At 46.7% G+C, this 14164-nt stretch overlaps 1 protein-coding gene across 1 annotated transcript in view; it reads right to left on the minus strand.

Annotated features, from left to right (window-relative positions):
* Positions 1-5259: 5259 nt before the first annotated feature.
* LOC146199282 (acidic mammalian chitinase-like) overlaps positions 5260-14164 on the minus strand; it is a 38839-nt gene continuing 29934 nt past the window's right edge. Inside the window, exons 7-8 of the mRNA XM_084594744.1 lie at positions 6893-7012; positions 5260-5673 (exon numbers count right to left, since the gene is read on the minus strand). Coding sequence (XP_084450870.1) covers positions 5539-5673; positions 6893-7012 — 255 coding nt within the window. The 3' untranslated portion in view covers positions 5260-5538. The remainder of the gene's footprint in view (positions 5674-6892; positions 7013-14164) is intronic.

A 14164-nucleotide genomic window follows, 5' to 3' on the forward strand; every position in this document is an offset into this window, starting at 1 on the left:
CACAAATGTTTGTTCAGAGTGTTTCTCTGTCAGCATCTTGAGTGGTTTAGGAGACCAAAAAAAAAAAACGTATTTTGGCATAAATGGTGCCCTTGTGTCTGGCAAATCATGTTGCCGACATGGTTCAATCTCTTGGGATATTTCTTCTTCTTCTTTTTTTTTTTTTTTTTTTTGCAGAAGGGGACTATTCAAGACAGTACAAAATTAATGGGAATAAAGCATTCTGAAATTGCGTCGCTTGAAAAAGAATGAAACTAGATAAATAAATATTTTTCATATCAAAATTACAGTGGCAGGTATTTCTTCTGAGGAACTGTGGCGGGTTTTCATTTTTTTATTTTGGGAGGGGCCCACAATAGTAATGCTGTGAGGGGCAAGGATGTTGAGCAGTGGTGCCGGCAAAATGAGAGCATTGCTGAGAAAACTATGACAGGAAGGAAGGGGTTGCTTCCCGTTCTCCCTCCTTAGGCAAGTGCCTGATCCAAGCACTTCAATTGTACCTGGCAAATGCTAAAAACAGTTCATGAAACTGGTGGAACATGTAGCTAGGTCTTGAATTTCTGAAAGAAATTAGTGTAGATTTTTGCAGCCAAATTTACTGTGAAGCTGAGTGCAATGTTTTAGGGGGGGGGTGTGCAGTCAGAAGTAGAAATGGTTCAGCGATGGTTACTGTAGGAAAATTTGAAACAGCGCTAGCACACACAACCACAAAAGATATACGACCGACGAGACACAAGCGCTGTACAGCGCTCGTGTCTACAGTACACAGTGTACAGTACACAGTGTACAGTACGTTTGTGTACAGTAACCATCCAATGATGGATGGTTACTGATATGAGCTGTCTGCATCAAACACACATGAAATCAGCATTTTCGTTTGAGAGATGCATGGTTTTAAGGGAGCTTGAAAATAATAGCTTGAAAAGCTTTTTCACTTTCTGCTCTCTTCTCATAAGAATAAAGTAGCATCATTGCTTAAAGCTTAGTTGTGTTTGAAATCTATCATTTACTAAGAGCAGCCATTCTATTTCCTTCCTGAGCATTTTTTTTCTGAAGTGTAACCACGTGGGTACTTTTTGTTGAGTGCAGTTTTATATTCTTGTTGTTAAATTAGATATTTTTGTTTATGCATAATATAGCAGAGGTGCAACAGCTGCATGAATTGCACCATTTTGATACCACTGCATATTTCTGCGCCAAGCTACACCATAAGCACGAACTTTGTTAATTTTGCACCACACTGTGCCAAAATGCCCTAAAATGCCGCAAAATATTTGCCATACTCGGGGACAACTTTCCGCGGCCGTGATACGGCCAGCCAAGACGTTTCAGACACTGCAGCTCGTGTCACCGGCATTTTAATTAGTTTTATTTTGAGATGGCGTCACGCCATTGTAATGCTTTCTCACAGCTTTCTCTCTTGCACCCACGTGCTTCCTGCACTCTGAGTACACTGAGGTGGTTTGAGGATGCTTCACCGCATGAGTCACAGCTCTGTGGTACGTGAAGCGTACCATACGAGCCGTTTGTAACAATCGGCACCACTGCTACTGTATCACACTGCGAAAAGAGCTGTTGTGGTACTTGTGATTTTGGAGCAGTACTCGCAATACCATGTTTTAAGCGCTGCATGCTTTTAATGGGTGTAGCTCTAGTCTTTTATGCAGGTCTTGGAAGTTTTTGGTATTTTGCTTGGCCATCCATGTACAGCAAGGTTCTTCTTATGCTGTCTCGTCGATAGACTTTTTCCCGTTGTCAGATAGTGTAGGAGGTGCGTCAGTTATGGCTTCTGTGTTTGTGTTACATGTGAAATTTATTTCGGGCGTCAGCAGATCTAGAAACGCGCAGCAGCATTGAATTCCATAAATCCGCAGTGTAGCTCAAGACTGACAAAATTAACATTTACGGGTGCTGGAACGTCGAAATACTTCTGCACTGTGCACAAAATATGTAACCTAATATCCCGAGTCATCGCCTACCTACCCTTAATCAATATATCCTGTCTAAAGCCACCGAGTCATCACCAGCCCATAAAAGCATAAATCACGGGCTGAAGATGCTCGCTTGTCAGTTTTCTTTGCTTATGACTTGTGCTTTTTTATCTGCTTTCGGCATTTTACCTTTCGCCTTTTGGTTGCTGTTTTTCTTTTCGTTTTGTCCTTTTTTCTGTCTGCTTTTGAATCACCATTTATTGTACTGTGCTCGCTTTTGGGGCCAGGCTGATCGCAGTCACAGCGCAGCACGACACAACTGTGGATTTCGCAGACAGTAAAACATTGTTTTACGAGTCTTGCGAGCAAGATAAGATCCTGTGATTAAGATTGTCTAACCACGCTAGCTACAAAAAAAAAAAAAAAAAAAAGAAATGCATATTCTCTAGCTTTTTCCATTTTTTTTTCTGTCCTCTAAGTTTGAAGAATTAACCTCCTTGGTTTTACGGCTCACATCCGTTTTTTTTAATGTGATAGCATGCCTTGCAGTACACACTAGTTATTTACAAAAATAGTTACACGCAGCGCCGGTGATAGGTGGCCCTTGCTAGATATCCTTTGGATCACATTCATACTGTTCGATATTCACATCTTTTCATTTCTTGTGCCGGAAGTAAGGTTTTTTTCATGTTTAATGGCTCCAAAAGTTGAATTCGTGCTGAAAAGTGTAGTATATTTTTTTCCGTGTGAGCTGCTCCAAGTGTAAATTTTACTGCTCTGAAACTAAGATTTTGCTGCTCTAAAAATTGTTAGAAATCGCATTTGAGCTGTTGCACTCCTGATACAGTAATACTTTCAATATTCAGTGGAGCGTTGACCACTCGTTAAGTGTGGGCTGAAATTTTTTCTTGGCAAAATTGCTTTAGTTGCTGCATTGCTTAGTAAGGAACCACATTAAATGGATGTTGGAAGCACCCAAATGGAGCAGAGTAGGTTTAACCTACAACTTCTGTTATGCTTGAATACAAAGATTACATGCACAGTAAATGTTGATTCTGAGAGGAGCACTTTAAAAATCCCATTGTCCAAGATTACATATAGGTTGCTCGTTGTTCAACAGAAGACGGTGATTTTTTCTATTTATAATATGTATTTATTATAGCATATATATTATAATATGTAGTGTAATATGTGCCTTGTTCAAGTGCCAAGTTACATGAGGTGATCATTCAGACCAACATATGTCACGCTATGAGCTGAGGGCTGCCGAAGCACGGTTACTTCACGCATCACTCGTAATGGTTTGCAGAAAATTTTGCCGATGGCTTGAAATGGCTCACAAGACAAGACCAGTCAATAGCAGGCAGCTCTGGGCACATATGTGAGTTCTTGTTAGTTTTGCAAAATGAGGTTTATTTTTGTACTGGGGTTTCAGCAAAGAAGCAGCAGCTGGCACTCAGTACATCGTCAGACATGCATCTAATCAGGTCAGTAAAGGTCTGGGTGGGATCTGTATAGCTGAAAACGTTGTTAGCTGGTTTTTTTCTCTCATGGCAAGCCTCAATGCTTCGCAAACATATTAGCATTTCACACAAACATATTAGCACTGTGCAGCATTTCTTGGGTTCACATATTTATTTTTCATAGTTTATCAAAGATACAAAATATTACCAAAGGTGGATTTTCGTGATTGCTTGCATCGTGCTTCATGCTGTTTAAAATAGGGTACATGGCAGGTCTACTTCTCTAATAATGCAAAGAGAATGAACATTACAGTGGCCACAACAAAAAAACATTGCTCAAAGGCATCACTCTGCTGCCAAGTCTCCTTGCTCTATGCGTCTACCAAGAGCAGCAGCGGCAGGTAATGGCAATTGACATGGCACATTACTTGGCATGAATAACAGGAAGTAGAAGACAACAGAATGCCGAATGTTGCTAGAAGTGCTAGCAGATTTAAAGAGACATGCTGCTGAAAGTGTGCAAGTGTAGTAATGAAATCAACAAATGTTAGGTTTGCACAGGTTCAGTGCAGATTACTACTGTGCAGTAAAAGTGACAAATTAATTATATTATGCAATTCCGCTTTCCCAAAATGCTCAACCTCAGAAATAAGAATCACAGCACTCCTGTAACTAGCTTAAATTTGATTCTAATGTAATATGTCACTATATTGTCACTATATTATTCATGTGCACTCCACACCAAGCTTGACACCTGTTTCTGAAAGGTTGCACAGTCTTGGAAAATTTAAAATTCAACTCTCAACTGCTGTCATTTTTGACATCGGAATAATTTATTGAGGGCAGTTTTCCTACAGTTGTACTCTTAATGAAGTTTGGCATCTCTATGGAAGACATGCATCCATTAGAAAACAAGCTCATTCTGGTGGTATGAAAATTTGTACTCGGGAATTCGCATACATATCAGGCATATCTTAGCTACTTGGCCACTAGTCATTTGCATTAGTTATTCTAGTGCAACTTCATCTTTTAAATTGAGTATCATGGAGATCTCTTCCTGTGGTTCCTTAATGAAAGCGTATGCTTTCTCTATTGAGTGCAAAGCTTCTTTTAAACCACTGTAATCATTTCTGTAGTATTTTAGTATGCCGAGCCCTTGTGCAGAAAAAATGTGATGTACGGGCTGTTTCTTGTGGATCCTTTTGATACTTCGCACAACACATGTTTGCTGTGTCGGAATGGTGAAATGGGTTTTTCCCTTTCTTTAGCAATCTTTTACTCTTGAAATGGGAAACCTTGGGGACTTTTTGCGTAAGATTCAGTACACGCATGCATAGAAGTGGTTGCAGGAAAGAAATATGTAATTGATTCTTAGCCCAAAACTTAGAAGAATCCCCAACGACAAAGTAAAATTTCTAAAAAGGGTGTTAATATTAAATTTACTCCACCTTGGAGAAGTCCCATAAACTTTGCTCTAATACATTTCCCACTTTTGAGTTATTGATCATCATGCTCTCACATTACCATCTGCTAGCCTTCCTGGTTAGCTCAGTTGGTAGAGCGGCTGCCTTGGAAAGGCTCTTTGAACCCCGGGCCAGCACAAATTATGAAGTCGCTTTCCTCAGCAGTTGTATGACTGCTCTTAGGTGAATGCCAGTGAGTAGTTAAACCCTTGTAATTGATTCTTTGGTAACACTCAAGCAACTGATTTAAGTATCCATGTTGCAATGAATAATTAGGTACCATAATGTTTGTTGTATAACGAGCACTGAATAATGGTTACCCGCAGGTGCCACTGTAGCATGCGTACCCTAGTCATTAAACATATGAGGTAGTGTGAAAAGATTAAAAAGAAATACTGCATATTGTAGCAAAATATTGAGAAGACGCATCACAGGTTTTAATCTCGCTCGGACATGACTGCAAATTCTCGTCTCCGCGTACTGATTTCGTTTCCGACGCGGCGGTAGTCCACGAGCACACCTACGGATGGCCAACGCGAGCGGCGCGCTCTATAGTCCGGTTTCCAGGTGGTCACCATCCTGTTGACTTTTCACACGTCGGCGCGCATCTGCGGTCGCCACTGCGTCGAGAGAGCTACGTTGCCGCATGTGTTTTCGTTCGAGCGCCAGCGCTCGGGCAGATCAGGAGGTCTGCAGCATGTTGCGAATCATGGTGTGGATGGGAAAGGAGCCGTGGCCGCACACATTGTTGGCATCGTCTTGATTGAGCGCGAAGGTCATCACACCGCCGTATCCACGGGCCATGGTCCATACAACCTGCGACGTGCGAAGGAAAAAAAAATAAAGGCCGGCTGACGTGTAAGTCGAGCTGCAGCTTGTGGGCTCAAGGCAAAGGTCAGGGTCAACGGGATAATTGTTTTGGCACTTTGCTCTAGTATTACTGTGGCCGCTTTACATAAGGTAATAAATGAAATGTTAGTCGGGAAAGGCTAGGTCCTAGCTGCAAAGAAGCTGACAACAAAAGTATCCACGATAGCGCATGCAGTGTTGCTCACATGTCGCAGGTGGCATCAGCTAGATGGGATGCCCTCACGTACAGGCGCAATGTATTTGCTTTCATTCGAATTATCTAAAAGAATCAAGAATCTTACGAGATAAAAGCTTGCTTAATCGGGCATATTCCGAAGAAGCATATGACACGCCCATTGTTCTTGCATGAGTGGGAACGTTACGCGCTTGTTGCAAAGTTCCATAAAGGTTAAGGGCAAACCGCGGGTATGACGTAGATGGAACGCAGAGAAAACACAGGACAAGCGCTATTTTGATCGATTGCCGCGCTTAAATTGTCTTGTTTCTGTGAATAAACTTTCAGTTGTGACAGCGCGCGTCCTGCGAGAAACTTCTGAGCGCACGCGAACGGCATCCAAAAGCCAATGTCGATCGCAACCTCGAGATTGAGTCAAAACCAATATCGATCTTTCTATGATTGAGGGACCTCGATCCCTTTCCGGGAGAAAAAGGTGGGAGGGGGATCTGGCTGGCTCAAGTACGGACGAGTTCCGCTGTTGCATTGATTTGACTGATTGATTAAAACTTTATATCCACAAAATGTAGGAGACCCCTTGCTCCCCGCCCCTGGCACGTTGGAGGTCCCGGCCTCTGTCCACTGTTGCACAGTTCTCACGTGATATTACAGGCGCCATCTTTGGGCGCACAAGATAGCAAGTTCCGCAGTGTACGGCGGATATGTTAATTGGCGGTAAGTGGACTAGGAAACGTCGAGGCTTTCGTCGCGCTTTCAGCCGTTTTGACGTCGGTGCAAATTGTGGATATATAGCTCAACAAAGTTGTCTACTTGGCTAGCGCAATAGAGCGAATAGAGAGGCATGTCGTCCTCTAGCTCTGCAGAACTTCACTGTCTGGTCATTCAGTTATGTAGTCCTTTGTCTTTACCCGCTATCTTAATTGAAGTTTGGTGTGCATGCAGCCTCGTCAACAACATGAAAAATTTGCCACCTGGGTTCGACCTTTTTACCTTGGAGCGGATGCTGGCGACGTCGTCGTAACCCACCCATGTGAGGTTCTGGTAGGCGTATGGCACCTGGCTCTCGTCGTCGAACACGGAGATCGCACCTCCTTTCAGAAACTGGCAGACCTGGGCGTGGAAATTAAGTTGCTTCATTGCTTGGGCCTTTCCTCTTGGCCTTTTTTTTTCTGGTGGCGAGTGAGCCGCCGACATCAGGTGCATGCACGAACCATGCATCTGTTCATGCGCACCTGTGTTGTGTTTTTTACCTTTGGAGTTGTTGTGGCTGTAGGAAGAAGGAAAAGAAAATGAACGGGCCTGCTACTGAGCCACCTCCGCTGCCTCGTGCGGACAGACGAGAAAATAGAAAAGAAAGAAAAAGAAGATGGAGAGAAAGACGCGCGCCGCAACAACAGCCGTCGTCCACGAGGCAGCGGAGGTGGCTCAGCTACAGAGCCAGTAGCAGGCCCGTGCATTTTCTTTTCCATCTTCCTATAGCCACAACAACAATGACCTACCTTTCCCAGCCCCATCAAGGCCAGGATTAGCCCCCCTTCCCCCCCTCCCCCCTCCCTTGGACTGTAAAGAGTGGGGCAATATATATATGGCGCAGGAAAATAACTACGACGGTCAATTACCTCTAAATAAAGGTATAAAGGATAATTTTAGCTTTGTTCCAGCGGCTTGTTGAAAACTTCTATCAGGGCTTTTTTCATTCGTCCACGTAAACAGCGCAACAAAGAATAAAATAACTTTGCTGACAGCGTGGATCGTATATGTCGTAATAGGATTGTTCGGCTGATCTCACCTGCACCTACCACCCAGGAAATGTAATATGCTTAGTACTACGTGGTAATAATAATAATTGGTTCACAGAAAGAGAAAGGCGCCGTATTTGTCACACTTCTTTCTGTGGACACCTGAACCGCGCCGTAAGGGAAGGGATGAAGGTTGGAGAAAGTGGATAGAGAGAAAGAGGAGTCGTAGTGCAGGGCTACGAAGTAATTTCGACCACCTGGGGATATTTAACGTGCGCTGACATCGCACAGCACACGGGCGCATCTTCTAGCCACCTCCATCGAAACGCAGCCGCCGAGGTCAGGATCGAACCCGGGTACTCTGGCATAGTGGTCGGGCGTCTTACCACTGCACCACCCCGGCGGGGCAAATTGGCATTTTTTTTTAACACAACCGTGTTACCGTTAAAGGCCCACTGTCCACCCTCCGGTCGAAAATATTTTCTTCCCCGGTGACTGTGAGACTTCGCCCCTAGAACGCAAGGCCGCAAAATGTTTTTGAAAAGAGTAACTAATAACGCAGTTACAGCCACCGCAATCACCCGATTCTGTCATGCCTCTCTCCTTCCATTCCCTCGCAAAGGTTTTTAACTCTCCTGCCCGAGGTCGTCTAGCCTCCGCAATACAAATTCCCCTTCCTCCTCCGCGTTTGGCGGGAGGTGGGGCGTGGCTCTCCGCGAGCGCCAAAAAAAAAAAAAAAAAGAAACGGCCGAGGGAGCGCGTGCCGCTGGATTCAGCCTGGCCGTGGCGAGGGAAAAGCGCGCTGCGAGCGGTAGACACCCATCCTTCTCCCGTTAGTCAGCGATTGATTGATTGATTAAAACTTTAATTTCCACCGATTTAGGAGGCCCCCTACTCCCCGCTCCTGGCACGCAGGCCTGAGGAACGGGGGCTGGAACCTCCGCGACTAAGGACTGGCGAATATACATTGGTTATTCGCGGCCTCAGCCGCCAGGCGGACGGCTTTCTGCTGGTCAGCGGGGACGTCGCTTCGCAGCAGGGTTACCCAGGCTTCTCTACTTTTAATGTTGTCCCTAGCGCCCGGAGACTTAGGGCATTCCCAAATTATATGGTCGAGGGTCCCCCTCGCTTCGCAGGCTTTACATTTATCGTTTTTTCTCTCCTCTATCTGGGTGTGAAACAACCAGACAGGGTTCGGGAAATTTCCGGCTTGTAATCGCCGCCAGGCTATGGCCTCTTTATTATTTAAGCTAGGATCCGGTGGCGGCATCAGACGTCTTCCTAATCTATAATTTTCGATTATTTCTTTATAGGTTTGCAAACGTTCGTCCATCGCCTGGCAGTCGGGCGGCTCCGCGTTTGCCCGGAAGTAGAGATCTCGGGCTAAATCATGGGCCGCCTCGTTGCCGGGGACGGACGTGTGTGCTGGGACCCAAATTAGGGTGATTTTGCGATCAATTTTAGTTGCAGCTTTTAGAATTCGGGCGGCTTCTTGTGAGACCCTGCCTTTTCCGATATTCCAGAGAGCAGTTTTACTGTCGCTAAAGATCAATCTAGCCTTCGTTCCGACGCAAGCGAGCGCTATTGCGACCTCTTCAGCCGTGTCTATGTTTCTACTTCGGATGGTGGCGGAGACGACTGGTGCGCCGCTACCATCGACTACCGCGGCGACTGCCGCCCCTGATAGGCCGCTTGCAGCGTCTACGTAGGCAACTTCTTTTACTCTGAATTCTTTTGCACTTTTAACCAGTGCTTCTGCTCTCTTCTCCCGTCTCTCCTTGTGGTATTCTGGGTGCATGTTGCGGGGGAGAGGACGGACAATGATGTTCTCGCGACATTGTGGTGGTAGGAAAACCTTGTCGGCTGTGCCCCTATCTATTTTTCGACCCACCCATTCTAAGATGGTTCGACCCGTGCTCGACCTACTTAATCTTTCATGTTGGGCGATTCTTACCGCTTCAGCAAGTTCCGTCCAGCTATTATGCACTCCCATTTCTATCAGGCGTTCCGTAGAAGAGGAGATGGGTAGACCCAGCGCCCTCTTGACGCAACGCCTGATGAGTGCGTCTATCTTTTCTTTTTCATTGGTCCTGATGTTGAGGAACGGTGTGGCATAGCATATTCGACTTATTATGTACGCCTGCATCAGTCTCAAGAGGCTTCTCTCTTTGAGGCCTCTGCCTTTGAATGCAATCCTCCTAAATATTCCTGTTACCTGCGTCGCGTAGGTAGTGAGTTTTTTTATCGTTCCGTCATTATACCCGTCCTCTTGAATAAAAAGTCCGAGGATTCTGATTTGCTGGACTCTTGGTACGGTTTTGCCGTCGACCTTTATTTCTACGTTAAAGTCGCCCTTGCACCTCATTGATTTTGGATTATATATGAAAAGTTCGGATTTTTGCGGAGAGCACGAAAGACCCCTTTCGGCCGCGTAGGACACAATGGTGTCCGCCGCCGCCTGTAGGCGTTCCTCTATGCTGCCATCGCTGCCGTTGTTCATCCAGAGATTAACGTCGTCCGCGTAAATGCTGAACTTCAGGTCTTTTATGACTTTAAGAGCGGCAGGAAGGCCTCTCATCACCACGTTAAAAAGGAAGGGGGAGAGCACTGAGCCTTGCGGAGTTCCTTTACTTCCCAGGTGGACAGTGGGGGATTCAAGGTCCTGAAACTTTAGTTTCAACGTCCTGTTTGTCAAGAAATCCATTACGTAATTATATGTCCTCTCGCCGACTCCTAATTCCTGTAGTCCCGCGAGAATTGCCTGGTGTTTTACGTTGTCAAATGCTTTTGTTAGATCTAGTGCTAGAATTACCTTCGCGTCTCTGGATTTCGAGTCAATTATGTCATGTTGTAATCGGAGCATTACATCCTGTGTGCACAGGCCCGGTCGGAACCCGACCATCTCATGCGGCCACAGGTCGTTTTTCTCCATGAAATTAGTTAGCCTTGTTTGGATTACGCGTTCCATAAGCTTTCCAATGCATGAGGTTAGAGAAATAGGTCTGAGGTTTTCCAATTTCGGGGGCTTGCCAGGTTTTGGAATTAGCACAACGTTTGCAGTTTTCCACTGCTGGGGAAGACGACCGCTACTCCATACTTCTTGCATGTAGTTGGTGAGTGCCGTTATGGAAGCGTCGTCTAGGTTTCGTAGCATTTTATTTGTTATTCCATCGGGGCCGGGAGCTGATCGCGTCTTTAAGCTAAGGATTTCGGCTCTAACTTCCGCTTCTGAGATGGGCGCGTCGAGGGCCTCGTTCGGTGGGCCCGCGTATTGCTTAAGAGGGAGGGATGTTGTATCGCCGACGTATGTGTCTACGAGTTTAGTTATTAGTTCCGCGTCAGTCCCCTCGAACGCGTGTCTTGCCTTTGCTATTGTTGTGTTTGACTGTGTTTTCGAACTGTCGGGATTAAGAAGATATCGTAGCAGGCTCCACGTCTTTGAAAGGCTCATGTTGCCCTCCATTTCATCGCACCTGTTACACCAGTTTTGCTCGCAGAGTTTAATTGCATAATCCTCAATTTCCTTATTGTGCCTGGCTATTTTTCGCCTTAGGTTTCGGTTCCATCTCTGACACCGGAGGCGTCTTTCCATACCTTTTTTTGCTTCCCACATGTGTAGGAGTTTCCTGTCGACTGTTTTCGGTGCATCGTCCCCCTCTAGGGTAATGGTAGCGGATTTAACGTGATGCATGAGGGTTTCTGCCCAATCGTCGATATTTTCAATATTTTGGTCCATGTTGGCAGATTCCCTAATTTGTCTGAATTTCTCCCATTCGATTGCGCTGATGATCTTTTCTCGTCTTACTTTGACTCCCCGTTTAAGCGTTATTTCAAGGACGTAATGATCGCTTCCAAAGTTGAGCTCTGTGTTGTTCCACCTAAGCTCCTCTATGTTTTTGGTAAATGTTAAGTCTGGGGTTGTGTCTTTGCTCACACTGTTTCCCACCCTCGTCGGGCAGCCAGAGTCTGTCTGCAGGGTGAGGTTTAATTCGTGAAAATCTTCCCATAACTGCCTGCCCTTCGGATCTTGCCTATTATATCCCCACTCTTGATGGCAGGCGTTGAAGTCTCCTACAATTAGCAGGGGGTTAGCTCCGGCTGCCTTCATTGCTTTGCGAAATAATGTCTTGAACCTAACTTTGCGCTGCTGAGGAGAGCTATATATGTTTAGGACGAAAATACTGGGTTCCTTCTTCCTGCCCGTGATGATTTCAACGAAAACCGCCTCAATGTCGCGAGAACTAATTTCATGTTCGATCACCGCTACGTTCCTTTTGACGAATGTAGTGACCCGGGATTTTTCTCCCCGGCCACTAGCAAACGCTTGATATCCTGATAATTTATTTACTCCTTTGCCAGTTTCCTGTAGGGCTACGGCTAGAGGTTTTTCAACTATTTGCTCGAGATGTTGTTGCACTAACGCTCGCTTGCGCGGGAATCCTCGGCAGTTCCACTGCCATACCGTCGAATTAATCTTTGGTTGCGTTTTGCCCATGTTGGAATTGGTCAAGTATCTCTTCTCTCACTGTTTGCCTTTGTGCCATAGCAGCAAGAGCCGCGTTTGTTTGTTTAGATTGTTCCTGAATTCGGTTCAGGGCGCCTATGATATTGGTCATGCCTGTCTCAAGCCGCTCGAGTCTCGCCCCGTATTTGGCGTCTAGTCTACGCTCTATTGCCGCCAGCGGATCCGTTTCCCCGCCTCTTCGTTTCTGCGGGGGAGGTGGCCTGCACTGTTCAGTGATCATAGCGTCCTCCTCCGTGTCTGACGCCGCGGGTGGTGTTAGCACCTTTGGCGTCGCAGGTGGAGGTGTCGGTTTGGCTACTTGTTTTGCGGGGAGAGCCTGTGGAGGCGGGGGAGCCCCGGAATTTGGCTGTGATTTAGATTGGTATTGGTCCTGAGTGAGTTTCTTAATTATCTCCCTCAGTTCCGCAACTTCCTTTCTTAACTTTTCTATTTATCTTTTTCTTTGTTTTCCTCATCTTTAGCCTGGGGAACCCCACTGCTGAAACTCACGGTTTTACTGTCCCCGCTCGGGCTTCGCTTTTGGGTGGCCGACGGGTTCCTTGGGTCCCTGGAGTTAGCCGTGACTCTGGATTTGGACCCCAACCTGGACTTGGATCCGGACCGCTCCCTGCTGCTGCGGGAGCTTGAACGGTGACGTCGGTTGGCGTCCTCCAACTGCGGGAAGTCCCCGCTCTGCGCCCGGAAGCCTCCGTCCCTTTCTTGAGAATATTCGCGTTGGTCACGGCGGTCTCTTCTGAATTTCGAGCGTCCTCTGCGGCCGCTCTCAGGTGTGGTGTTGGGATATTGGTGCTGTTCGTTGTGCTGCTGCTGCTGCTGTTGCTGCTGCTGTTCGGCAATTTTCTGCTCCCATTGACGTTTTTTGGTCTGGTAGGGAGTCCTGTAGAGTTCTCTGCACTTCTTGTCGCCAAGCGGATGGTCTTTACCGCACAGCTGACATTTTACTTCGCAGGTGTGTCCCTGATCTGGGCGCTCTTCTCCGCATCCTCTGCACTTAGCGTTATTCGGATCCGGGCAGACATCTTCGCGGTGCCCTAGGCGCCCGCATGCGTTGCAAACCTCGTATTTCTTTCTGTATAAGACACATCTTTGCCATGTAAGTGAGAGTTTCACCCACCTCGGCACCTCTGGTTTTTCAAACAGTATGAGCACGGTGGTTGAGCTCCTGCCCAGGCGCCTGGCTCCTAGCACGGGGGGGTTGCCTTTGATGGTGCGTAGCCGTTGCACTATTTCTTCCTCGGTGATGCGAAGGGGAATGTCGTGTACCACCCCCTTACCGCAGTCTTCGGGCATAGCGACGTACGCCGTGATTTCAATTTTCTGGCCCTCGAATTCCAGGACGCGTAGTGCGACGTATTTTCTTTTCCGGTCTTCGCTGTCTGTTGCGATGAGGATAGACTGCTGTTTTGTGTTGACCGAGAAGGTGTCTTCCGCGGCCTCTCTGATGTTTATATTTGCGGTGCGAGCGATCAACTCCGCAAGTTCAATGTTGCCATACTTAAGTAGGCGGCTGACTCCTCCCCGTGGGCGGAGAATTATTTTGTCAGTTCCGTCAGGTATCTTGATCGATTGCCTTTCAACCGACTTTGCTGCCAATCTCTTCCCGGCGAGCTTGGACGCGGCTCGCTCTCTCCCTTGATCATCGGTGACGCTGCGTCCCTCGTTCTCAAGTGGCACCGCCTTTCCTCTTTTCTTGGCAATAAACCATTGGCCAGGTTCTTTCAGCTCCGCAGGGTCTATGCTCGTTCCTTCCACGGTTTCCATCATTTTCGCCGAAATTCTAAACGGCCGGGGGTGCCTTTGTTTGCCTAGGCCTAACTAGGCCTAGTGTCCCCCGTGGCTTGCGAAGTTCTTCCAAGCCTCAAAAATGTGCGAAAGAATCGGCCCACCTTGGAGTCTTGATAATCCGCGGTGAGCGCTTCCTGAATAGAGTCGAATCCCAGAAAATTTCCGAAATCCAGTGGCCGAAATAGAGCGCAAGCGTGCGTGGCATCGATGAAG

The sequence above is a fragment of the Amblyomma maculatum genome, chromosome 2 (assembly GCF_055883805.1).
Source record: "Amblyomma maculatum isolate TAMU_Amacu chromosome 2, ASM5588380v1, whole genome shotgun sequence".
NCBI classification, from domain to species: Eukaryota; Metazoa; Arthropoda; class Arachnida; order Ixodida; family Ixodidae; genus Amblyomma; species Amblyomma maculatum.